We start from the raw sequence: 26805 nt of genomic DNA, 5'->3' as shown, positions 1-26805 counted from the left end.
CCTGTTCGTGGTGCAGGTCCCGGCAGCAGCAATGGTGTGTAGTGCAGGGGTGTGCATGCACAGCTGTGCTTGTGTGTGCTTGTCCCCTCTGCAAGGCTCCTGCCTGCGGTCCCTGTGGTACGAAAACGTTTGTGTGAGTGCACGTGTGCATGGCGCAGGGTGTGTGTGCACAGGTTGCAATGCAGACGTGCAGAGAAGGCAGGTGCATGCATGCACGTTTGCATCATGCCATGTGCATATATGTATGCATATATATGTATATTTAGTAACCTCAAGGCTTTCTCTCCTTGCACTTTTTCAACCTTCCTGCAGCAAGCTGTTCTTACCTGCGTGAAACCCCCTGTCTCTCCAGGGCTCTACTTTGCTGCCTTCATCGGATGCCCATTAGGTTTTTAGTACCTTTCACGCCCATGTGCACGACCACCAGCACATGTGCAAGGCACAACCTTGCACGGGGCTGGTGTTGGCCTGTTCAGCAGTGGCAGAAGGGATTTTGGGGTAGGACCATGGGGTTTTTGTAAACTTTCCTTCCTTGAATTACTGCTGGGGACAACAGCTAGGAAGATGGTATGTCCCCATAATAAATGGTGGAGAGGGAGCAGCTGCTCATGCAGCCCTTTGGGGACTGTCAGCTCACCCCCTGTGCTGCCAGGTCTATTTTGAGGCCCCATGGCAGGGAGCGTGTCTATGCTGGGTGCATGCATGTGTGTGCATTTGCATGTGTGCACTGGATGCATGTGTGTGCTGTGTGCATACATGTGTGTATGCCTGTGCTATGCACAGGCATGCATATTTTCATGAGCATAAGCATGTGCTGTGCTCATGCCTTCATACATGTGGGAATGTGTGCGTGTATGCACAAGCCGTGTACATGCAGTTATGTGTGTGCTCCAGGGTCCTAGCAACTCTAACACTTCCCCAACTCCCGGCTCTTGCTTTCATGCAAAGAACAGAAATAGAGGAGGGTGGCATGGGCCCACATAGCTCCTCTGACAGCCCTGTGCCTGTAGCCCTGCCCTGCAGCTTCACCTGCCGAGTGGGTCAATGTCCGTGCCTCTGCCTTGCAGCAGGATTAGTCCATCCTACCATGCCAGAAAGTGCAAAGTGGGAAGCAGAAGATCTGGGAGGCAGGAGACCTTCTGGCATGCAGGCACGTGCATGAATGGAGCAGCCCAAGGCTGGAGGTGTTGCTGCTAGGAAGCTTCCTGGTGTGGTTTTGGCTGCAGGATGCTCTGGAGCAGCCTTGGTTGGTGGCTGTGGTGCTGGGGCTGGCAGAGGAGAGCCGTGGGGATCTCCACTGGTTATTGAAAGGGATTTGTGGGAATTTGGGGAACGCTGCAGGCTTTGCAGCTAACTGCAGATGTGAAGAAGGGGAGCTCGCCCGTGTTTCCGAGCCCTCAGCCAACAACAGGACCTGGGGTTGGGGTCATTCCTCCTTGTGCTGGCCACACAGGGCTGCTTCTCCCCTTGGTGGCGTTGCATGAAAGCCACGGTTGTCTCTGCATCCATCATGGGCACGCTGGGTCTGGAAAGGCTTTGACAGAGCAGGTTTGGTCACCCACACAGAAGGCAGTGGCACCCACCCCTTCACCAGCTCCATGGTGATTTTCCCCAAGGACTTCCCTTGCCCGTTTCCCTCTCGCGAGGTGGCCTTGGGCATGTCGCCTGGTTGCTTTGCCTGTTGTGACCCACTGCGGGCAAAGCCGGTGTCCACTGGGTGCCTGGCACGAAGGGACAAGCAATAAACAGTGATGTTGAGATGTCCCCCCTGCAGTGATGTAGGTGACAAGCAGGGACATGCAGAGGGGACCAAACAATGTCCCCATGCTCCAGGAGGATTGCTCCGAGGTGACACACTGTACCCTGGAAAGCTGGGACAGGCCAGTGGTGGGATTAATTAACAAGGGTTAATTAACAGAGGAAAGAAGCCTTGGGTGCCTGGAAGATGCTGCTCCATTCAGCACCCACTGGCCCTCCCAGAGGCCCCTCCCCAGGCGCAGAGGGTCCCCTCTGGGCACGTAGTGCCACTGCTGCGGGTGGCCCCAAGCCCAGGGAGGGCTGGAGGCCTTTGCGTGTGCACGTCTGCCTTCACCCTCTCCTTCCTCCTGCAGTTTTAATTCAAACCAAATGCCTTTGCTTGGTTTCTCCTGTGTGGAAATGAGAGGGTGAGCTGCCAGGCTGGTCCCACGCCAGCCCACGGCATTGTGCCAGCCGAAGCCCCACCACAGCTTAAAGAACAATGGGGATTTTTTTTTTTTTTTAATAATTCTTACTATTTGTGTGGGTTTGGCTTTGAGTCCCCCACCCCAGGCTGCATTGGAGACCCTCCACCAATGCAAGGCAGAGGGAGGAAATGCTAGTCCCCTGCCTGGATGAGCATTTTTGGGATGCACCAAGGTATGCAGTGGGGTGATGGTGTCAAGGATTGGGCTATACTGGGTGCTGCTGGGCTTGCTGGGCATGGGGTTGCTGGGGCAGTGCTAGGAGCTGCTGAGAGCAAAAGGTTCTACCCAGATATCCAGGTTCCCTCTCCAAACTTTGGTGCTCTGGGAGGTGGTGCAAGGCCAGGAGGGGTTTGGGGTGGGTGCCTGGATGGCTGGGAGCTCTCTGCCACTGGAAATGCAGAGGCAGGGGGTGAAGGATACTCCTCAGCCAGGGTGGGTTTCCTCCCTTGGGAAGAGCTCTGGCAGCCCTGGGATGCAGGATGTAGTGTTTGGAGGCTGACAGCAAACCACACCCAGAGCTGTGGAGACCTGTCAAGCCAGCTCGATGGTCTTCATTATAGAGCAAGGGGCTGAGCTCAGGTCCAAGATCAGTGGCCAGAAGGGGAACCTGCTTGCTAAAATTAAAATTAAAGCCTCAGTGGGGGAAGAAGCAGTTTTAAGGTCTGGATTTAGGAAAGGAAAGCGGATGCTGTTAGCAGCCAGTCTTCTGACCAAAGGCAAACACGAGACGGGCAAAGCCATGATGCATCATGACCTATCTAAAAAGCCCAGAGCCAACCCAATGCCCACAGCTTCTGGGAGTATTTGCTGTCCTTCCTGAGTGAGGTGCCTCCTTCTCCAGCCCCGAGCAGCTAACTTCCTTCTCCAACCATGGAGAAAACCGTGGGGCCAAAAAGGGGCTGATGCAATGGACCTTTTGGCATTTGAGGTAGGGCTTTCACCTCCAAGCACCAAGGAATGGGGGATGTCCAAGCACTCCTTGGGAGGAGGTGGGGTTGCACCTCTCAGGAGGGTCCCACCTCCATGGGGTGGTTGCTCATGCCCCATTCCTCTCCATCCCTTCCAGTCTCCAGACCGCAGACTTCCCCTGAGGACCTGAAGGCGCTGATGGGGAACGTCAACCACCTCAACGAGAGCTTTCGGGACATGCAGCTGAAGCTGCTGCACCTACCTCTGAAGGGGGACATGCTGGATCACATCTGGAGGCTGCAGGACCTCCTGCAGAACCACTCGGACTCCTTGTTCCTCATGACGGGGTCACTGCAGAAGCTGGAAGGGCTTCTCTGGAGCCTGCAGACCCAGGCCAGCCAAACTGACAAGGCAGTCTCCAGCCTCTGGGACAGCCTGACACAGCAGAGCGACACGGCTCAGCAGGAGATATACAAGCTCTCCGTGGAAGGCAACAGCAGCCGGCTGCTGCTGCAGCACCACGACCATCTCCTGAGCCACCTGGGCAGCAGGGTGGAGAGTCTGAGTGACCAGGTGACAACCATCAGTGGGGCTGTGGACACCATGAATAGGACCTTCTCCTACGACGTGAATATCCACCATACTCGCATCCAGGATCTGCAGGTGCTGATCAGCAATGCCACTGAAGATGCTCGGCAGATGCGCCTCATCCACATAGCCATGGAGGAGCAGCTGAAGCATGAGCTGGCCATCCTCAACAACGTGACAGAGGACCTGCGGCTGAAGGACTGGGAGCACTCCATTGCGCTGAAGAACATCTCTGTGATACAGGGTAAGCTGAGCGTCCCTTTTAAGTAGCTCCCTCGCTGGTGCATGAAGCTGTTGTGGGGAAGGGGGTGTCCTCAGTGCTTTGGGTGGTGGTGGGAATGGTTTCTGTGGGGTTGCCTCGGGTACTCTTTGGTGTATTGGTACTCTTTGGTGTATCAAATCCACCAGGCACCACTGTTTAGGTGTCTGTGGTGTTCAGATATCTCCATCACCTTGGACTCTGGGACCCTCCAAATGCTCCTCCATCCATTTTAGGAAGAAAGCTCCTAAGGTTCCCTCAAAGATGTCAGGGAAAAAAATCCTCTTTACTCCATTTTCCCCTTCCCGTCTTCTCCTCCTTTAACACACTCAGCCCCTCCCAAATCACAGAATCATAAAATCACAGAATGGTTTGGGTGGGAAGGGACCTTCAAAGGCCATCTAATCCAACCCCCTGCCATGGGCAGGGACACCTTCCCCTAGATCAGATTGCTCAGAGCCCCATCCAGCCTGGCCTTGAACACTGCCAGGGCTGGGGCATCTCCCACCTCTTTGCTAACTCTTGACCATTGACTCTAGTTTTACTGATCCCCTTTTTTTGGTATTTATATAGTTGCCTTGGTAATTCTCCTTCTCAGTCTGCTAAGCATCTCCCTTCTTCTTAATTACCTGCAAGGTCCAGCCATTTGTCACATGGTTACCTCATGGGCGTAGCTGTATGGACAGGGTTAACCATCTGCTTGGACATTTCTTCCTCTCGGATGTCAGGGATTTCCAGCTGTTTCATATCTTACTGTCTTGCTGCTGTGGGATCACACATTTCTCTGCATCCCACAGCACGACGTCTCCTAGGACAGCCCAGCTCCAAGGGGACCAGCTCAGGTGGAGATGCCTGCACTGGAGAAACCCATGGCTGCTGTGGTGGACCCCAATCCAGTTGCCTGATGTGACTGGGGAGCAGCAAGAGGAGGGTCCCCCTGTGCTGCACCAAGGGAGAAGTAGCTTTTGCTTCAAAGATCTCTAGAGGCTAAAGTAGGAGAGGGAGAGGAGGGAGCTACGCTCCTTGGGAGCAGCTTGGCTTTGTGGGATGTTGGGGATGGGAAAGGGTCAGGCTCTTCAGGAACAGGAGCAGCCAAACAGGACTGTGATGGGAGCCAGCAAAGTCATGGACATCTTCATGGATTATGGCAGGAGCACAGGGGCACCCGATGAAATGGTGGGCAGCAAGCCCAGGAGAGGCTCAGCCCTTTCTTGCATGCCACCTTTTCACCCAGCTGGAGCTTCTTGCTGCAGGACTTTGTGGAGGTAGAAACCTAAGCGGGTCCCAAAGGAGCTGGACAAATTCACGCAGGGTACATTCATGGCTGTTAAATGCCATGACCTGATCATAGTACTGGTGAATGAACTGGCCATGGGAGGGGGTAAAACCATGAAGGAACACAGAAGAGCCCCATGGAAGCCCTTGGGGGCAGAGCAAGATGTTGTGGGGCAGTTGTTTGTCCCACTTCTAGGCTGTTGGCTTGCACCTGTGGAGATGCAATGGGCTGTTGCTCATTTCTGGTGCTTCCAGCTGAAATACCAGATGGGGAAGGAAGGGGCTGACGCCAAGGCACTTGTTCTCTCTGGCTGTCTGCTGAGCCAAGAAGGGACAGATGTGGTTTGAACAACAACTGCATCTCCTCATCCAGGCCAGCCACCACCCTTGGGTACCAGCAGCTCACTGGGGTCATTTCCCTGGTCCTTGGGGGACATTGGCTCCCAATGGCTGGGTCAGGGCTGCTGGGACCACATTGCACCCACTGCTTTGAGGTTTTCATAGCTGCCCGCCCACCCCCAGTGCCCTCTCTTTCCCCCACTCCTGTGGGGAGGATATTACAGTCTCTTGGATGAAGCCACCAAGGAACAGAACCACCACAGAGCCCGACACCCGTGCACCATGTTACTCCAATTAATATAAGCAGAAAGCAAAGCAACCCCCCTCCCAATGGGCCAGCACCTGATTTATCATCTGCTGCCCTGACACATTCCTGGCATCCCTGACTTCCCCTCTCCCCATCCCTCCTCCTTCCCTGCTTTCTGTTGGCAGTGATGGGACATGGGTAATGTTAGGATCCTTGTGCCCAGCTGGCTTTACCCCGGCTTCAAATGTCCTTGGATGGATCCACCTTGCTCCCGGCTGGATTTGCGCCAACAGAGCCAGTCCTGGGAGGTGTGGGGCTGCCTGCTTGGGGGTGCATTTTCCTTCCCCCAAGACCTCAGCTACCCTGGGTTCTCGCTTTTGAGGCTGTTTGCTGGTGATGGCAGCTTGGGGAGGTCCCCGGGCTTGTCTCCAGAAGCTGATCATGCCAAGGACCTCGCATGTCTTAGGGAGGGCTTGGCCCTGCAGCGCAGAGCGGCTCTGGGTCTTAAATAACAGTGTCACCAGGAGGGAGGATGCCTGGGATCCACCGCCTGCCTGGATCTGCTTGCATAACTCACTGGGTGGGATGTGCTGGCTTGCAGCAGGTCTGGCAGGGTGATTGCAACGGTCCCATCTGGCCAGTAGATGTGTGCACGTCATGGAAGTCCTCATCCTGATGGTTTTGGAGGGCTTTTCTCCTCTGCTGATGCAGCAAGCAGCCCAGCCCTGTGCAGGCAGGAGGGTGAAGCATGGGTGCATCTGGGCTGGGGTTTTCTTTCCTGAGCACAAACCTCAAACACTGCGGGGTGGGGACCAGCTTGGCATGGTGTCTGCAGTGCTGCTCAGCCTCTCCCAGCTGCCCCTCCCAGTGCTTCTCCATCCTCCACCTCAGCTGCTCCCTGTGTCACAACCCACCAGCTCTCCCTGGGGATGGGACCATCTCTGCTCATGGATTTGACTGGATGTAGCCAAGAGGAAGGGTTCTGGTGGCTGATGGGCCACAGGGCTCACTACTGTGAGCTCTGAAGGACGAATGCCAAAACCTAGAAGCCTGCAAACAGGATTGGCCTGACAATCTGCCTATCCCCAAGCACCATTTCTAACCCCAGGCATTAGGGAAAGGGAATAAGGGCCAACATATCCCATGCCAGGCTGTGTTCTCCCAGCCTCCAACTCTTACAAAGCAGATGAGATTGTCTGTTGCCCGTGGTCATTCTCCATGAAACTTAGTTCCCTTATTAGCCTGTCCATGCCCTTGACCTCCTCAGTGTCCCATGGGATGGTTTTCTGAGATGGTAGAAGAAGTAAGATGAGGTGAGGTGAGATGAGATGGTGGCAGAGGACTGGGGGGCTGCACTGTACCAGCTGATTTTAAGCTGGAAGGGCAGCTCCAACACCCATCCTACCGAGAGGTGCCCCAAGCAGGCAGCTCCCACATCCCTTCCAGGGTTAATAGAATTGAGGTGGAGTCCTAGTGTGGGTTATTTCCCAGTGTGCTCATAAAACCAGAACAGATGGCAGTTGTCGGAGCTGCCCCCGCACAGGGGACCTCAGCTGAGCCATGCTGAAGCCAGTGTGGGGGAAGCAAGGCATTTCATGTCAGCAGGCGTTGTGCTCCAGTGCCATTGGTGTGGGACATCTTTGCAGAGGATGCTTGGGGCAAAGTCAGGGTGATGAAATGGAGACCTTTCCTCAGTGGCTCCTACCGCAGATGTTTCTAGGGTTTCTTTTACTTTTGCTTGCAGTGGGTAAGCATCTGTTTTGTTTATGCAAATGGCTTTCAGCAGCCCAACCTTTGCTGTGTTGGGGTGCAACAGAGTAGGGAAGAGCTTGATCTGAACCCAGGAGCATGACCTAGGGGCATGTATAGTTTTTACTGCTTGTGCTGGTGTGCCTGGGACCTTCAGGCAGGAGATACCACAGCACCCCAGGGAGGTGGGGCTGGGCAGGGACCCCTGGAGCCCACCCAGCCCACCCTGCTCAAGCAGGCTCTCCTACAGCAGCTGCACAGGACCGTGTCCAGGTGGGCTCTGGACGTCCCCAGAGGAGGAGACTGCACAGCCTCTCTGGGCAGCCTGTCCCCGTGCTCCGGCACCCTCAAGGGAAAGAAGTTTTTCCTGCTCTCCCCACGGAGCTCCCTGTGCTGCAGTTTGTGCCCATTGCCCCTTGTCCTGTCGCTGGGCACCGGTGACAAGAGCCCGGCCCCCTGACACTGGCCCTTAAGGTACCTGTGTGCATCGCTAAGGTCCCCTCTCAATCTTCTTTTCCCTTTCTACCTTCTCCGTAGTGGGAGGGGTCCCTGCCTGTGTCGGGGGGTGGGAACTGGATGACCTTTAGAGTTATCATTCAACCTAAACCTTCCCCCAGCGCAGGCTGCCCCCAGCCCCGTCCAGCCTGGCCTTGAGCACTGCCAGGGATGGGGCACCCACAGCTGCTCTGGGTAGCCTGGGCCAGCGCCTCGCCGCTCTCACAGGGAAGAATTTCTGCCTCATCTCTCATCTCCATCTCCCCTCTCTCATGTAAAGCCATTCCCCCGTGTCCCATCGCCACCTGCCCTTGCCCAAAGCCCCTCCCCAGCTTTCTTGCTGGCCCCTTTAGGCACTGGCAGGTGCTCTAAGGTCTCCCCGCAGCCTTCTCCTCCCCAGGCTGAGCCACCCCAGCTCTCCCAGCCTGTCCCCACAGCAGAGCTGCTCCAGCCTCTGAGCATCTCCCTGGCCTGCTCTGGCCCCGCTCCAGCAGCTCCGTGTCTCTCCTGTGCTGGGGACCCCAGAGCGGGACGCAGCGCTGCAGGGGGGTCTCACCAGAGCAGAGCAGGGGGGCAGAGCCCCCTCACTGACCTGCTGGCCGCGCTGCTCTGGCTGCAGCCCAAGGTACAGTTGGCTTTCTGGGCTGCAAATGCACATTGCCGAGTCATGTTGATTTAATAGCTGTTGTGTAACACCCTTCTTTAATGCTATGGGAACTAAAGTATTTCACCATCCACCCCAGCACCTTCATACAGTGTGTACCTTGCCTGGCTCCTGCCCTGTGTACCCCTGTGGAACAGCTCTTTAACATTTCTGGACCTTCTCCATCATGGAGAATCCTGCCTCTCCTATCCAGGGCCAGCCAATGTCCCTGCTGCATGTGGTTCCTCTTGTTCCCAGCAGCTACGCCTCCTCATTGTACTCAGCTCTCCCGGGTGTCCATTGTTCTTTGTGTCCTTTTGATTTGCCAACTGACAACAGGAGACATGTCCCCAGGGTCTATCCCTATGTCCTCTCAGTGCCCAGACATGTGCACCACCTGGGGAAGAGGATACCCAGGGCTAGCTAAGGCAATATTTCCCTGTAGTCTTCTCCCAGCCCCTGACCATCTCCAGCTCAGGATGTTTCCTGAGCTTGCTGCAGTTCATCTGCTCAGGAACCCACTAATTTCTGCATAATATTTGCAGATCGTAATTACCCACCCATTAGGACTGCTAAACATCCCCCCGTTCCTCTCCGGATCCTTTGGCATTACCATGTTGCCTGTAGCCCTGGCTGGTTGTTAGCTTTCCGCACAACTGTGAGATTATGGCTTTTGGGGTTTCTAGGAAAACAGTGTTTAGCATTTTCCAATTATCACCCTGGCTTGGTAAGACAAAGACCAAATGACCCCTCCAGGCCTCTTTCTGCCCTATTTTCTATCGTCCCATGAGTCTTTTCTTCTTTTCTGTTCAAATTCTTTCTTCCAATTGTTTTAGCTCGTAATTGTTTTCAGATTTGCAGACTTGGCCCTTTGCAGGCTGAGGAACATAACTCTGTTACTGGGTTGGACTTTCTGCTCACTCACAAGAGTTCGCACCAAAAAGCAATCACCAATGGCCAGTTCCTGATGAGATCAGTGATGCAAATCATCTCCTAAAGGTTCATCTCAACATTTCCAAAGTGCATTTCTTTTTTTTATTATTATTATTTTCTCTTAACATTATTTCATGGGAGATGTCACAACTTTCGGTCAAAAGGAAATTCCAGGAGACTGGAATTTCCCATAGAGTCATGCTCAAGGTGGAACCACAGGAGTTGCAAGGTGAAATTTTCTGGCACATGGGGCAGGTTCATGGAGTCATGTTTGGCCTTTAAAATCCATAGATCATGGAAGAAGGCTGCTGGCAAGCTGCCTCACTGTCACTTTGCTCCTGTCTGCAGGGGTCTGTGTTTATTAGAGGTCCCTGGATACCTGATAAATGATAACAACCAGTGAAGGGTGGGTGGGTGGATGCACTCATATATCTGCTGCACAGCTGCAAAACTGGGGTGCAATGGCTGCACTCCAATATACCTGTTGTTTTTCAGGGCCACCAGGACCTAAAGGAGACCAAGGCAATGAAGGGATAGAGGGTGAACCTGGTCTTCCTGGCCTGCCTGGGCTGCGAGGTAAGGAACAACACATCCAGGATGCCCATAACCCTGCAAGCCTTCACCCAAAATCCACAGAATCAATGGGATGCCTCCTGGTGACTTCCCAACCTATCTCTTGGGACCTTGCTGGCTATGCACAGGTCTTGAAGAACAACGGGGTTAATCTGCTGCCCCATCTCCTGCCAGACTGCCAGTCTTGAGTGGCAAAAAGTCTCTTTCATCTCCCAGCTGGCCCCAGGACAGCGAGAGCTGAGAGCCGCAAGGGTCCATCACCTGTAGGCTGATGCCCCCAGGCTCCTTTGACACAGCCACCCAGCCTAGGTTCCTGCAGAACCTGGCCACCACCCTGTGGTCTCTAAAACCAAGCCCTTACAAGGCACCAGGGCTGGCCCTACGGCCTGCACCCCCCTGGCAGCACATGGGGACCCAGCATGGGGTCCCTCCAGCCTGGCAGGAGTGACTCAGCCACCGGCTGCAGCTCTGAGGCTTTTCATAGGACACTTTTTTGAATGCAAAGAATGCCATTTTTCCCCCACTTCTTAATTCTAACTATTGTTTTTGAGAGAAATGCAATTAGAAAAAGAACAGAAGATGCCCCCCACTCCGAGAAACAGGACTCAGCTTCAGCCTTTCTAATTTTAAATCAAACCTTAGAAATACTGGTTTAGCATCCAGGAGCCAGTGATGGCACAGAGGTGATGGAGGATCCCCTTTGGTGAGGGCTTTCTGTCCCCAGGAGCCTCTTGCCAATTGATCCTGCCTGAGGCACGGATCTTCTCCATCCCAGAGGGTGTCCAGCCCTGGCTTCACTTTGACCGCTGAAGACATGATCCACGTAGGACTATCGGTGTCAGAGCCAGATTCAGCACCTCAGCGCTGCGCATCTCAGCTGCTGGTACTGAGCTGGGCTGAAAACCTCACGTTTTGGTCCACCTTTTCTCCCTGCTCCCCGGTGGGCAGCAGGACCAGCCAAGCACGGCAGAGCCAGCCTGGAAACCGGATCGCTCTCCCAAAGCCCTTCTCAGCGCTGGCTGCCCGTGCTCGTTTCACCGACGGCTATATTTTTTTGCGTTGACAGATTCATGGCTGTTTTTCTTGGGTGTAACAAGCATCAGAAATACATTGTCTGGCTTCTTTCCTTTTTTTTTTTTTTCTCCTTCTTTTTTCTTCTTTTTTTTTTTTTTATTTAAACAGAAAACAAAACAATCTCTGGAGGGTTCACCTTCAGGAAGAGTTGCTGAAAGGGCCACTATTTTTAAGTCTTTGTCTTGCTTTCTCTGGTGCTTTTCTGGATGTGGTCACAGCACCAGCCCTTTGGATGTAAGGTCAGATTCAGGTGCAGCCAGGCATTGTAAAGCATCCCTGGTAAATCCCCTTTTTCCCAGTGAATCTACTATCCTGCCTTTTCCCTAGCTCGTCTACCCAAATACAAAGCCAGGTCCTGACACTCTGCAGCATCCCACCTGGGAGGGAGGCAACGTGCTGCCTGGACATAGGAGGGAAAGCATTAATCCCCAGACCATGTCCACTAGAGCTGGTGCCCAAATTCCTCCTGGCAGCTTTTTTTTCCTCTTAAACCAGAGAAAAATATGACTAAGTTTGGAAAAGTCCAGCCCAGGAGGGGCAGATGGCGCAGTGCCAAGGGAACCCAGGGCTCCCGCCACACAGGCAGGGGAGACCAGCAGCATCGTGCCAGGCAAGGGGCTGAGCTGGGGTGCTGGAGGAGCTTCTCCCCAAGGAGCTTTGGATCTAATCCAAATTCAGGCTCAGGCTTAGGCTCAGGCTCTGCTGGGTTGATCTGGTGGGACCACCAACCCCAGAGCCCACTAGAGCCCACCAAGAGCACGGGGTCCCTCACTCAACCTGCCCTTGCTAGCCCACGTGGATGGAGCTTATCTCTGGGGCTTGGATTTGTCCCCTACAAAGGGAGCCCAAGCTCCCAGAGTAAAGCCCCCATTTCCCACCTCCTGGTGGTCAGGGTGCTCAAAGAAAGGGTTTTAGTCCAAACCCTTCTCCAATAAACAGCAAACTCACCTGGTCAGTGTGCATGGATGCAAGGGACCTGCCACTCATGCTGGGCACATCATGCCTCCTTGGAAGTCTCTGCTCCATGCTGGCTTTTTGCATTTCCTCCTTGATCTCCCAACTCTGGAGCCCAGTTACCTTAATCTGACCTTTAAGATGCTCAGAGCTGCATTAGCACCAGCCTGTCTATGGGTTAAATTGGTCCTGTATCCAGGGGCAGGGGCAGAAAGAGAGGATGAGGTGGACTTTCAGGTGTCTCCTGATAGTCCCAAAGTCCTGGCAAAGAATCAGAGACCAGCTGGCACATCTGCTGGCACGTCTGCTCTGTGTGTGTGTGTGTGTGCACGCGCGTGCACACATCTGGTTTGTGTAGGTCTCTGCTGCAACAGGGTCATTTTTGCATCTTTGTCCTCACCCCAGGGCTACCCGGGGAGAGAGGACCACCAGGACCACGTGGCTTGAAAGGTGACCAAGGAGACCTTGGCCCTCCGGGTCCAGTGGGGATGCGGGGATTCAAAGGTAAGGATCAGCCTCTGTGCATGCTCCCGGGTCGGTCGTGGGGTCTGGCTGGGCTTGCTGGGCAGCAAACTGGTTCTGGAGACCACTGGGACAAGGGACAGAGACACTGGTCATGGGTGTGAGAGTGGTGGGTCCTCTGGCTTGGGACCCACTTGGAGCTCCTGGGGGAAGAGGAAATCTTGCTGAGCTGGGCGCATGCACATAAGCAACCTCTGCACCGAGATCTTTCCACCAAGACACAGAGGTGGAGAGAGTCGGGCTTGAAGGGAGAGGGGCAAACCAGTTGGGTTTGTGATGCTTCTGCCATGTAGTGGGGCTCAGCACAGGCAGGCGGACAGTGCTGCCTGCACTAAGCCCTCCCCAGAGCCCTGTGGGGACCTGCTGGGCTGCCCTTACGTGCTTGACTCCAACAGGGTTTTAGGAATAGCCTTGTGTTTGTTTTCTGGTGACCTTTCCTGTCTCTCTGTGGTTTTGGAGCATCTCACCACACCCTGGCTAAGAGCAGGGAGAAGCTGTGGGTGTAGGAAGTGGCCATGCATCTATTTAGCAGGATGGATTTGTCCCAGGAGACCTTTTAAAAGAAGTTCCTCGCTGCAACCTAAAAAGGGATGGAGAATCCTAAAACATGCTCTTTCTGCCTCCAAATGCCTTGTGGGCAGGGGGAGGCAGGAAGAATCCACCCTAAGGCAGGTGCGCCACCCTGGGCAGAGCTGCCCTGCCTGCAGCCTGCCCTGGTCACCAGTGGCCAAAATGGTGTATTCCCCTCATCTCATGCTTATGGATGATGTTGACCTTGGATGTGGCCACGCTGGCCACCAGGACCTCAGGCCATGGCCACAGACCAGTGTCTGTGTCTGGAAAATGTCCGGAGCCCCTGCAGGCAGCACTCCAGGCAGCAGGTGTTGCTGTGCTTCTGGAGGTCCCATGTGTTATTCATCTTGCAAGCTCTCGCTTTCATGCACTGAGCTCCTTGTGTGAATTGCATGTGTGAAAGCTGAAGGAAAATGTCCTCTTTATATGTCTTTCTGTGCTCTGTCTGCAAACTTGGCATCACGCTGGTGAGCTGGCTAGAGCTGGTATCCAGTTTTCCTGTATGTTCTCCAAAGTGCTGGTTGTTGCCAGGGGCAGGGGTTGGCGTGAGACCTCCACATCATTTCTGGTGGCTCATCCTTCACATGTGGTAGCCACAGAAGTGGCCATCTTCTGTATCTTGCATGCCACCAGAAAGCCCCTTGCAGTCTAGGGGCAGGAGCACATCTTTTATCCCTTCTGCACTTTGTGGTGACTTTAGAAGGACCTTTCCTAGAAATATGCCATCCACCTCCCAGTGCCAGTGCCTCCCGGTGCAGCCCCAGCAAGCTTTAGGTCCAAGCAGAAAGAAGACGCAGGAGATGAGGTGTTGCCAGTGGCCACCTCCTGTAGTGAGGGAGCAGCGTGAAGTTCCCAGAGCTGCAGCTCAAGGCAAGAAGGTTGCCTGCAAGATTAGCACCCATCTGGTCCTCTTTCCCTTGAGCCATCACTTCTGTGATCACCCACCCTACTGACACAATGGCTCTGTTCAGCCCACCACTCTCCCAGTCACCCCAGTCCAGGTACGAGCTGACCACCTGGGTCCCCTTAGCTGCTGGAGATGGCTCTCCAGGCCACATGACTGGTTAGATGATATTTATGCAGGGCCGTGTAGTTTTGAAGGACATTGCTGGGTGCTATTTCCATCACCCCATCTAACTGGAAGCCCAGGGTTTCTGGGCTGATGTGGCTGGGGCAAGTCTCCACACTCCCACCAAAGCAGAGGCTGCCAGTGGGGCACAGAGCCCTATGTGCTGCAGGAACAGAGAAACCAGCGTTTCATGCTTGTTTTGGAGCACTGTCTCTTGGGTTTTTTGGAGATAACTCTGGCCTCCAGGATTGCAATGTCGTGTTGTGGGGGTGCGGGACTTGGAGCTGCAGGATGAAAACGCCTGGTCTGATGCTGCAGGAGGTCAAACTAGCCCCTGGATACTAACGCAAGGGAGACATCGGCGCCGAAATGTTCCTGGCAGCGCATCAAACGCCGAGGTCCGCCAACCAAAACCACAACATGTTTTGGGACCGCAGTTTCCTTTCCTTCCCTGGAGCAGAGGAAAGTGGGCTTTTCTCACTGGCCGGTGCCAAGCACTCATTAGACAAACAAATTATCCCAGGGAGCCTGGGCCGGTTGAATTGGGCTTCAGTAGAGGACCAAACCCTGATGCCAGGTTTGTTCTGCAAAACACATCCCTGGGGAATGTGTCCCTTCTGGAGGGAGGAGGTTGATGGACTCCTGCATCACATTTCCACCCCTAAGACAGATACGTTAATAGCTGCTGTGCTGGGTCAGTGCTGAGATGTGTTAACAAACCCCATGGTGGGCATCACAGCTCCACCAAGGAGCTCTCTGGAGACACAACCCTGAGGCTGAAGCCTTTCTCCAGTACTTACCAGCCCAGGAGGTGGTGGAGACCACCCCCAGCACAGCCCTGCCTTCAGGGGAAAGCTGTGGGCACACCACAGTAGCAGAACATCAACTTCCCCAAGCCTGGTGACCCTTCCACAAAGCTGGTCTGCATCTCAAGGCCCCTTCCCCAGGGAGATGAAGCACTTCTGCTCTTGGTTTTGGGAGATGATGGGTCAGGTGACATGCCGAAGCGTTGATGGACCTTTGCCATTTGGTGCATTGCTTCTAGCTATCATCCTTTCATTGGTATAGAGTAATCCCTGTACCTGAGGAGGCCTCTTGGCTTGAAGAAGATTAAGCTGTCTCCAGGGCTCCACCGGCTGTGGCCTTGATGCACCCTCTTCCTCATGCATTTCTCAGAGGCATCCTTGGTTTGGGGTAAGAATGACTCTGCAGTGGCCAAGCCATCAGGTGTTCTCTCTGGAGGGATGAACCACCTCTAGGTCCCACCAGAGCCCAGCATCCGCACAGGGGTCCTGCCCTCCACCTCCTCTTACTGGCCTATGTGGATGGAGGTCATCTCCAGGGCTTGGATGTGTCCCCTACGAAGGAAGCCCCAAACTACAGCCCCTGTTTCCCACCTCCTGGAGGTCAGGGGTGCTCAGATAAGAGGGTTTCATCCAACCCCTTCTCCATTAAATAACAAACCACACTGGCAGAAAGCACTGAATTTCTATGGTTTATGGGATTCTCTGAAATTTATAGGAAACAGACAGAGCCAGGCAATGGTCCAAAACCGGGCTTTAAGTAAAGGCCTGTTTTTCTGCAGCACTAGTCTTACACTTCTATAATGACTTTCTTCTGAGCACAAGAGAGCTATTGGTTCCCTGGGAAATGCAGCCTGTCCTGGGGTGGGGAGCATCTGAGCCTCCTCACCGAAAATCCCAGGTCAAACCGTCTCACAGTGATGGTCTGACCTGGTCAAGGGACAGCTTGTCCTCTCCGCAGCAGAGTCCTGAGTATTTTCCCTTGTTGATATTTTCCTATCCTTGATGCATTTTCCCTCAAAATTACCCCAGTGGAGTATTATTTTCCTCATTTCCAAATGAGGAAAATTATTCTGGAAAGTGAGTATACATCAGTCATCTTCACTCTTCTGTGGAGAACATCATGCAGGGAACACTTTCAGGAGGAAACAGCAGTAAATGAGCCATGGTAAGGATGGCTAATTTATAGATAAATTCAGGGCAATAAGAGAAGTCCCCTTCCTAAATACCATGTGTAAGCAAGGAGGAGGTTTTCTGGCATGTTGCTGAAGGCAGAACATCTTTCTGCCTGTGAAGATGGGGATTTGGCAGCTTCTCCTGGGGACTCCTGCGAGACCATGGTGGTCCACCTCACCCTGCACACCCAGGAGCTCTTTCCACCCTCCTCTGGTGACATCCTTTCCCATGAGCTATGCAGGTCTTGTGCCCCGCCTCTCTCAGAAGCACTGATTTTTGGAACAGAGGTGATGCCCAGGAGCAGGACGTTGGTGGGGTCCAAGCTTCTGCCATGGGAAGAGCTGAGGGTCACTTGTCACAGTGTCTGTGCCAGAATTGTGTGCACAGTCCAGAAGAACAGCTGGAACTGCACCGATTCACCTCCTGTGGGAAATGGCCGAGCAAAACCTTGACACTTGTTGAGTGAAGGCACTGGATAGGACCTCCTGGTAGGACCAGCAGTGATGCCAATGAGGGGCTCTCCTGAACTGATGGGCTCTGTCCCAGCCCCAAGGCTCTCTCCATTCCAGCTCGCAGGGATGCCCCCAGCTGGGGATGCTCTCCAGCCCTGATACCTCAGGAAGCTGGGCTTGACCTCAGGGTGAAGTCAGCAAGTTCTGCCACCAAAGGGGCTGTCCTCTGCTCATCAAAGAGCTTCTATGGAGAAAAGAGAGACAGGAAGGGGGGGAGAAAAGCCTTCCAGGAGAGCAAGGAAATAAAGGGACTTGGAGGACTGCATGGGAGAAGCCAAGGCGGATAGGGAAGCACAAGGCACAGGGGATGGGATGTGTTTTAAAGCACCCTCGTGAATCTGTTGGCATCGTCCATAAAGTGCTTCTTTCTTTTCAAGGGTCTTTCGTCTGCCAGATGTATATGAAACTAAAAAAAACCCAAAAACAAAACAAAAAAAAAGAGCAAAAAACCAACTCAGCTTAAACCTAGCGCAGCAGTGCAGGTCAGGGATGGGAAGTGGAAGCACACCCAGAACAGTGTGCCTTGGGTTAGACCCACTGACCCACCCCAAACCAGCATCAGCTCCCATGATGGGCTGTTCCCAGTGACGTCTGGGAGAGGTCCAGCTGCCCTGCAGAGAGCACGGTGGTGTGCATGGTGTCACCGTCCCAGGCCATAGGTGATCTCAGGATTGCTCCTGGGGCTGCCCTCACTGCCTCCTCCAGCAGCTCCCATTGCACTGGCTCCTCCTTTCCCATTCATAACCAGTTCCTGCTCCTCAAGAGCCCCTGGACCCATTTTTAACTGCTCAGCATCCTTAAGCTGAGCCTATCTACTGCTTTTTGGAGACCTTGGTGCACTCCATTGGCTAATGACACCCGTATCAGGGCTCCCAGGAGAGCAGCATCTGGCCCTGAAGATGTGCTGGGTGTCTTGCTCTGCCTTGTGCCAGGAGCCCTTGTTTTTCCTCGCAACATTCCCGGCTGCTGGAGACATCTCACCATGGGCTCCACTGCCTTTTGCCAGCCCTGCCGCTTTGTAGAAACAGATCTGGAGACATCTTACCATGGGTTCTGCTGCCTTCTGCCAGCCCTGCCACTTTGTAGAAACAGATCACAGAATTGTTTGGGTGGGAAGGGACCTTAAAGACCATCTAGTCCCACCCCCTGCCACGAGCAGGGACCCCTCCCCCCAGCCCAGGCTGCCCCCAGCCCCGTCCAGCCTGGCCTTGAGCACTGCCAGGGATGGGGCACCCACAGCTGCTCTGGGCAGCCTGTTCCTCTTGCAGCGGTGCAGTATGGTTTCAATTTGTGCCAAGTTTTTTTGCCTTAGTCTTTTTCTGAATGGTTTCTAACCATTTGTGACAGTTGTCTCCCATCATTAAGAGTGTTTCCTTCTCCTGCAGCATCTGTGAAGTCCCCAGCTTGTCCTGGTTGCTGTCACCTCCTGTGACCAGCAAGACACAGCAGTTATTCACTCCAGGAGTTTCAGCCCACAGCATTCCTGACCAGTGCAGCTGATACATTCCTGTCCCTTGAGCTCCACCTTTCCACCTTCACCTCTCTCCATCATTCCTATAGGATGCCCTATAGGATGCAGCCCAGACCCTGCAGGGAAAGTGCTTCTGCTCTAGAAGAGCTGGATTTTTGAGGACAAACACATCAGAATCGTAACTGTTGCTTTCCAACCCCCTTTTCTTGGGGCTGGGGAGGGAAGGTGGTGGAGAGCATGGGCTGCTCCAGTGTCCCAGTACCATCACGTGCTGGCGAGCAGCATCTCTGGCCTCTCTCCCGCTGCTCAGGGGGCTGCTGTCATCTGGTTCCCATCAGCGGGCAGGCTGCAGGCAGCTTTCCTCCATCTGACACAGCTGCGGCTGCCCAGGGGAGCAATCTCGCCTTCCCAGAGCCTCCAAGTTAAAGGGCAAGAATTTCCTGCGCGGTCTCTCTTTTTTTTTTTTTTTAATATTTTATTTTATAAGAAATTTCTGAGCGTGTGTGTGTATGTGTGTTGTTTGTTGTTCTTACACGGAGACAAAAGAGAAGGATACGTTGAAGCGGGGCTGTGCTGCAGGGCTGGGACTCGCCCGGAGCATCATTGGCAGGAGCAGCCCGGAGCCTTCCCTGGCCCCTTCCCTCTGCAGCCTTGGGGCAAAGCCAGGACCAGCAAAGCCAAGCCCATGGTCCCACTCAGGACAATGGTTTTCAGTGGTGCTCACCACGGGAAAACACAGCTGCTGCCTGCCAGGAGCAGGGCCAGGGGTTAAGGGAGGTGGTGGGATGCAGGCAGAGGCAGCCCGTGCTTGCGAGATACAGGGAAAGCCAAGCCATGACACAGATAATTATTGAGCTTATTATTTTTATATGGAAATAGGCGTGGTTTTGAAGGCAGCCTGTTTATCCAGCTGGTCTGAACCCCCGGCATCATTGCTTCTCAGTGGGTCAGGGTTTGGGTTCAGCAAATCCACTCGTGAGGAGGCACCAGCTGGCTGCAGGAAGGGTCGATGCTCCGTTGAGGCTGCAAGAAGCCACATCCCTGTCCCTGACCCCTGCCAAATGAAGCAGTTTTAGCCCCAAATAAGGGTTTTCGTCCCCAAATTCAGGGTTTGCTTTCTTCTATCCCTGCTCTGCTGCTGCCCTGCAGCCAGGGCTTTGGCTGTTCAGGGCAGGTGGGGTAGCAGAGTAGGTGGGATGGTTTGAGGGACCACCAGCCCTCCATCCTCCATCTGCTAAGGGACATGCACCCCAGGAGGATTTCTGGGGGGTTCTCCATCCTCCCATCCTTACCTTGCCCTGGGAGCAGGGACATATTGCACAGCCCCAAGCCCCCCACTGAGGGGTTACCCAGGGCAGGCCCCCCCTGGCAGATACAGAGGGAAAGAGCCACTTTGGGCATGAAATACAAACACATAGAGCCCAGGGAGCAGCTGGCCCCACATGGGATAAACCCTGCATGAAGCTGTGCTTTCCCAGGGCCGGGTTGGTTCTGCCTTTAAAAAGAAGCATCCCAGGAGAAGCCAAAGGAGCGAGAAGGTGGGTGCCATCGCCATGCAGCGTGGCTGGGGACTCAGCAGAGGGGCTGACAAATCTTTTGCTGTTTCAGTTTCCCCATACTGAGAAAGCCCTCCAAGAGCTAGACACACAGCTTTACTTAAGAGCAGGATATCCAGTAAAAATCTGATTTTAACAAGATTTATGCCCTGTGCTTGCTCTTTTCACAGGTGACCGAGGCCCGAAGGGTGAGAAAGGGGACCGAGGTGGCAGCAGCATGGGTAAGCTCTTGCTCCTGGTCATCTCGCTGGTGCTCCGCGCATGGTGTTGGTGGTGTTTGCAGGGTTAGGAGCCTGCAGGGGAAATGCATCTGCCAAGAGGGCAGCACAGCAGCAGTTGCTGCCAGGACAAGGCTGCTGAGTCCCATGCTTTTGTCCTGCCGGGGCAAGGAAGAGCCAAAGCTGGCGGGAAGGGTGGAGGGATGTCAGCATCATGCGAGGACTGAGAATGCTCGAGGAAAGTGGTTGTGATGTTAAGGCAGAGCCAAGCAGGGGGAAGCACTTTGCTTTGCAGCCCCAGGAGCCATCAGCGTGCTGAGATCCTGGGCCAGGCTGATGGGGCTGGACTGAGGATGCCCGAAGCTGGTTGGGAGATTTCACTGCCTGCTTTTTCCGGGGAACAAACAGGATCAAGCTCAGGGCTGAGCTCTCCCACCCTCACAGGTGTTTTGCTGGCAAACAGCATCATCCCTAACCCAGGGACATCCTAGAGCTGGCAGCAAGAGAAATGAAGGCCTGGAAGGACACATCTCCCATTCACTGCCCCAGGGCAGGATTGGCTCGAAGAAGCATTTTTCCAGGGCTTAGAGATGGAAATGCCTGTTTGAATGGAGGCACCTGGGCCACAATGTGCTGCCGACCTCCCATGCCCAGCAGCTCTGCCATTGCTTTGGGATTTCCTCTGGGGCCAAGACCAGCAAGTGCCCACTGATCCCCAGTGTTCGCTTTCTGGGCTGGCAAGCCAAGAAATGCCAGGGAATGAGCCTGGAGCCAGATCCTGCCCACCCTCTGCTGTGCTACAGCTATGCTGTGCAGGGAGCTTGTCCCTGAGACCCCTGGCGATGCTGAGGGTTTCCTCAAAGCTTTGGGCATCCCTCCTGCCACCCCAGGGACATCTCTCCTTCGGGACATCCCTCCTGCCTCCCTGAGGACATCTCTCCTGGCTCTCCAGGGACATTCCTCCATGGAGATATCTCCCCTGCCCCTCTAGAGCCATCCCTTCCTGAGGATATCCCTCCTGCCACCCTAGGAACATCCCTCCTTGGGGACATCCCTCTTGCCTTCCTGAGGATATCCCTCCTGCCTCAGGCACCCAAGCAGGAGCTCCAGGTCCCAGCTGCCAGCCACCATGACACCCAGTGGTGCCAAGCAAGAGCAAGGATGTGGCAGGGTTAGAAGGGAAGCAGCAGCAGAGGTAGCTGGGGAGCAAGGAGCATCATGGTGGGATGCACCAGCACCCCAGCAAAGACTGCGGGCCACAGTCCCCTCCAGCCACTGCTTGATGGGCAAGCGCAGCCAGTTTCCCTCTGCAAAGTACAAATGATGGAGTATATCACTATTTAATGTCCTGGTAGACACACCCCACCTCTACCTCCTGGTGACTTGATGTTTGCATCCATATTCCCAAACCAAAGGGGCCAGAGCAGAGCAGGGGCAGCGGGAGAGGATGGTGGGGAGCCCAGGGAACCAGGGGCAGATGGTGTCCATTACCAGGGAGGAGATGATATCTCAGCCCATCTGCAAAGAATCAGGCCCTTGTTTTCTCAGCCACCTGGAGTTATTTCTCCTCTTTAGCTTTTCCTTTCCTGTTTTGCTGGTTCTGGGGGCTGGGCCAGGGGGAGGTCAAGGGGTTTGGAAGTAATTGCTGAAGCAAAACAAATGCACATGCACAGGATGATGCTCTCAGGGTTTATTGGGTGTGTTGGAGAGGGAAGGGGCCATAGACCTGCTCCGACATGGCTGAGGCCAGGCCACTTTGCAGGCAGGAGGTTGATGCAGGCAGAGAGCACAGCTGGGATGCTCCTGTGCTGTTCTGGAGCTGCAGCCTAGGAGGGCCTGAACTAGAACAACCTTCTGCAGCCCAACAAGGTGGACAACCTGCTTGGGTCCTGGTGTGTCTCCTGATGGCTTCACCAGCTTGCTGGGGCCAGTACCTGGGCACAGCCTTGGCTCTGGCCACAGCTTCTGCAGTCCCCAGGGCTCATGGGCACTGAAACAGCCCTGGGCTGGGCTGGGCAGGGCTGTGGGGATGTTACAGGCAGCTGGCCCTGGTTTCGGAGGAGACTTCTGGGTTTTATTAGCTTTTATTAGCCTTCTAAGCAATGCTTATTAGAGGCTTAAGTGGAAGGGTAGTGGCCAGGACTTACATGGCTGAGTTCTGTGGCTTTATTAGCAGCCCTCACCCTGCTGATTAATGTGAATGTCTTGGTTGTGCCTGGATCCGTGCCCTGATTGTGCATCTCTGCCCCCTCTTGGGGAAGCAGTCATCATTTTCCAGCATACATGGGCTTTGAAGAGCATCCAGTGAAGAGCTGGGGTGAGAACAGGCTCACAGCTGGAGGAATGAGGGCTTTGGGACTGGCAACTGGCTTGGGTTGGAGATATGGAGCTGGTCCTGGACAGGATGAGCAACCGCCTGATGTTGGATATAGGGAACTGGTCCTGGACCATCGGTCACCTGCCTGTTCTCCAGGCACCAGGGAACGTGGGCAGCTCTGGAGGCAGAGCAGGATGGTTTTGTGGATGGAGGGGGTTATGCCTGCTGGTGGGCTCCATGCTCCATTTAGCTATTTCTTTCCCATAGCCATCACAGACATGAGGTGACAGCACCCAGGGAAGGATCCCCTGCCCTGGGATGCTCCAGGGTGCAAGAGGGATGATGGTTCCAAAGCCCCAGTGTTGCATGGTGCTCGGAGATCAGGCAGGCAGGTGGACTCCCCAGGTGCTGGTGCCTAGGGTCACTAAACATGTGGAACTAGGAAGGTGATGCTGTGTGGCTTGCCACCCTGACTTGAGCAGTGGAGAAGTGCTGGACCCTGGGTTTCCCTGGCCAGGACCTTGCCTGGAGCAGGGAGGTTGGGCTGGCTCCCTAGCAGGGGACACTGGTGTTGGACCCAGCACAAGCTTGGTTTGGCAGGAGCAGCTCCCCTGGCAGCTCCAGGCAGCGTCCACAGCTCCAGCGCACATGTTTGCCTCAGAAGAGTCACTTCATCCAGCCCACTGATGACACCATCCCTGGGGTGAGCCAAGGCAGCTGCCTTGGTGAAGCTGCTCGAAGGCTGGGAGGAGACACCTCATCCCAGATAGCAGGGACTGGTTGAAGGAGACAGCCAGCAGCATCCCAAAGGAGCCCCTCTGCTGAGATGTGATGTCACCCCTCCAGGTCTGTAGCAGAGCTGTGGACAATAGCAGCGAGATGGTTCAGGGACAGCAGGAGATGTTTCCTGGCTCCTCGGTGAACCTGATGCTCTGCCCAGATCCTGTAAAACACGCTCGGGTTTTCCAGACTCGTTCTTGAGCTTGAACCTGAGCAGGTCCTGGAAGTGGGAGATGAGCTGGTGCCAAGGCCAAGCAAGGACTGTGCTTTCTGGAGGTCATTGGAGGAGGTGGCCCTGTTCCCGCTGGGAGCAAGCCAGGGAAAACCCAGAGTCTGAAACATGAAAAAAGCAACTTTTGTGCAGGCCCCAGCTGGTCAGCAGTGCCAAAACCCATTGCATCTCTGTGCAGCAGGTCCCAAACGCAGCTCTGGTCTCTAAATGTCCCATTAACTCTGCACCCCCCAGCCCCGAGAGACTGGGGCAGGCTGGGACCCTGCTTCATCCACCATGGCCAACTTGGTCACTAGCTTGGTTGGCCAGGGTGCCTAAAGAGACCTCAACTAAGCACGACTGCCCGCAATGTCCCACCACCATGGAGTTAGAGCAGATCTTGGACCGGTGTCAGATTTTACCCAGCTCTTTGCAACTCCCTCTGCAATGGTCACCTCTTGGTGAGGTGGAGGCCTTTTGGATTCATCACTTGAGAACCTGCCATGGTCCATGTACTGGCAAAATCACAGACAAGAAGGTTTTGTTCCCTTTTGCATTGCTGGGACTTTAGTGGCAGCTGTGGTGGTGGTGGGTTTGATGGTGTAGAAGCGGGGCGCAGCCCCTTGAGCCCCTCTCCACCAGTGACCAGAATGGGATGTAGAGAGATGAGCTGGAGCATCGATGGTCATCAAGGAGGAGATCTCGGCCTGCCTGGAAATGCTTCACACAGCAATCCAAACCCCATTTGTCTTTGCATTGGAGAAATAATGTCGTTGAGCATGGATGGGGTGGGGGGGAAGAACCAAACCCGAGCCTTGGCGTTCAGAAAATGTCTTTAAATCAAAAATCTCTGAGCAGCTGCAATACAACGTTGTTTGGGGGAGCCCAGCTCCACCCTCGGCGGCTGTCCCAGCCCATGGTGAGTCACAGAGCAAGCCCAGCTGCCTGACAGTGATTTTTCACTGTTCAACCCCTTTTTCATCCCAAATAACAGGGTTTGTGGTGTGTTTCTTTTGCTGGCTTTCCTTGGCTGCGGGTGGAGGAAGAGCCGTTGTGATTTGTTTTTGGAGCTGAGGTCCTCGGCCATTCCCCTGTCAGATAAACCACTGCCGCCCCGTGCCTCTCCCTGGCTGAAGGATGAAGGGTGACCATACCGGTCTTGCCTAGCAGGAGGGCGGTGATGGGAGGAAGAAGGCTGAGCAGCCAGCTGGGCATGGAGGGAGCAATGCCATGGTGGGAAGGAGGATAAGCCATGTCCTCTCATCCCAGTTTGGCATTTCAGACTGGTGTGAGCCCCCTCTCGCTTCAAGCATGAGGTCAGGGTCCAGCCAGGTAGTGTGGACTTGATCCGGGGTCCTGTCTCCAGGCTGGAAGAGCCTCCTCGTGACCTGCTGTCCCCTTTCATAGTCCCTTTTGGAAACTCTTTGTGCCCTGGTTTTGCTGCCATCTCGCTTCTTCCATCGGTTGCTCAGGTCTCTCTTCTCATCACAAGCTTGTGCTGTCTCTGGTCTCACCTTGATGGCTTCAGGACTGACCCTTGCTTAGCGTCTGCCCTCCCTGCAGCACTTTTAGGCTGCAAATGGGTTTCCCATCTTGGCATAACCATTGCAAGGCTTAGCCTCCTCCAACAAAACCCTGGATTTGATGGGACCCCTCCAGTACCATACCCAACAGTGGTGGGATGTCCTCAGGTCTCCTGAGGGTCCATCACCCAGTGCTTTCTGCAGCCGTGCATGCCAAAGGGAGGGCACAGAAGGTGGACCAAGGCAGATGAGGGGCAGCACTTGGAGATGCCACCACGCTGCCCCTCTGACCTCCCTCTCTTTTCCCACCAGCAGCTGCTGAGGAGGGGATGATTCGGCTGGTGAACGGCTCTGGCTCCCACGAGGGACGGGTGGAGGTCTTCTACGACCGGCGTTGGGGCACAGTGTGCGACGATGGCTGGGACAAGAAGGATGGAGATGTGGTGTGCCGGATGCTGGGCTTCCGAGGCGCTGAGGAGGTGTACCGCATGGCCCGGTTCGGCCAAGGTAAGACCTTTAGAATCAATCAATAGAATCAATCACAGCAGCATTTAGGTTGGAAAAGATCATCAAGTCCAACTGTTAACCCAGGGCTGCCAAGCCCACCACTAACCCATGGCCCTAAGCGCCATAATGACACCTTTTTTAAACACCTCCAGGGATGGCGATTCCACCACCTCCCTGGGTGGCCTGTGCCAGTGCTGGACAACCCTTTCAGTGAAGAATTTTTTCCTAGTATCCAATCTAAAACTTCCCTCGTGCAACTTGAGGCCATTTCCTCTTGTCCTTCCACCTCTCCTCCCACCTTGCCCAGTATAGGTACATGAGGCCAGCCCATAAATAAACAAGAGACCCCCCAAAAATGAGCCTGGAGGCACCCAGCAGGTCCCCACGAGCAGGACATGGGCTGTGGTGGCCCAAGAAGCTTCAGTCTGGTTGAGCAGTGGTTTATTCAGCACAGCCAGCCCCGGGTGTCTGCAAATATTTTGGCCTTGGCTTGTGGGACCATGTGCGAGCACATTGCTGGCATTGGCCCAGGTGGCTCCTTCCCCTGCTCTGGCTCCCTTGGTGCACACACCCTGCCACATGCTGACTCAGCGCCGGAGGACTGTCCCTGGGCTTGTTGTTTTTGAACAAATGTTTTGGGTTTTTCAGTTGGATATGACTTTTGAAACCTATTTTCTCTTTAGAATAACAAAAGAAAAAAAAAAGAAGAAAAAGCTTTTAAAAACATAGGGGAAATGTCAGGAACGCTTTGGTGGGTGGAAGGGTGGCTTTTGGCCCCAAACTGTTGGGTTGAGATGCTTGTGCCCAGGCCCACTCCCTTTCTACATAGGCTTTTTAACTCCTTGAGTTGCCTTCTCTCCAGCTGCTCAGGGCTGCCTGGGAGACCATGGATCCTGAAAGCAGGTAGCCACCATGGCCATCATCTAGCCGTGACCATGCTGGTTGACCAGACCTGCTCTGTGAGCGCAGCTAGGCTCCTCCAAAAGGTGGTGTCCTTCACACCAGCCTTGGGAGACCACAGAGGTTTTTTCACCACCACTGCCCTGGCTACCCACACCTGAGTTTCTTCCCCATCTCACACCATGGTCCTCTATCACCCCCCTAAGCTAGAACAGCCACTTGGGATCCTGACACACTCATCATGCAGAGCCTGTGTTGGGGCATGGCCTCGCCTTGGGTTGTTCCAGCTGGGAAGAGCTGCCACTCCATCTCTTGCAACCCCCTCAGCATGGCAAAGAAAGCCCCCAAATCCCCCAACCCAGCAGCCTCTGGATGCCCAGAAGATGCAGAGGGACATGGCCTCA

At 54.5% G+C, this 26805-nt stretch overlaps 1 protein-coding gene across 2 annotated transcripts in view; it reads left to right on the top strand.

Moving 5' to 3' along the window:
* SCARA5 (scavenger receptor class A member 5) overlaps positions 1 to 26805 on the top strand; it is a 42476-nt gene that overhangs the window by 13666 nt on the left and 2005 nt on the right. The window contains exons 4-8 of one of the 2 annotated variants that reach the window (XM_037393224.1): positions 3292 to 3966; positions 10158 to 10238; positions 12669 to 12767; positions 20116 to 20166; positions 25310 to 25501. In XM_037393224.1, the coding sequence (XP_037249121.1) occupies positions 3292 to 3966; positions 10158 to 10238; positions 12669 to 12767; positions 20116 to 20166; positions 25310 to 25501 (1098 nt within the window). Of the gene's footprint in view, positions 1 to 3291; positions 3967 to 10157; positions 10239 to 12668; positions 12768 to 20115; positions 20167 to 25306; positions 25502 to 26805 lie in introns of both variants that reach the window. The other variant, XM_037393223.1, reaches the window with a different exon arrangement.

Source organism: Falco rusticolus, chromosome 6 (genome assembly GCF_015220075.1).
Source record: "Falco rusticolus isolate bFalRus1 chromosome 6, bFalRus1.pri, whole genome shotgun sequence".
NCBI classification, from domain to species: Eukaryota; Metazoa; Chordata; class Aves; order Falconiformes; family Falconidae; genus Falco; species Falco rusticolus.
Note: the sequence above shows the minus strand (reverse complement) of the source record. Positions and strands in the feature narration are given on the sequence as shown.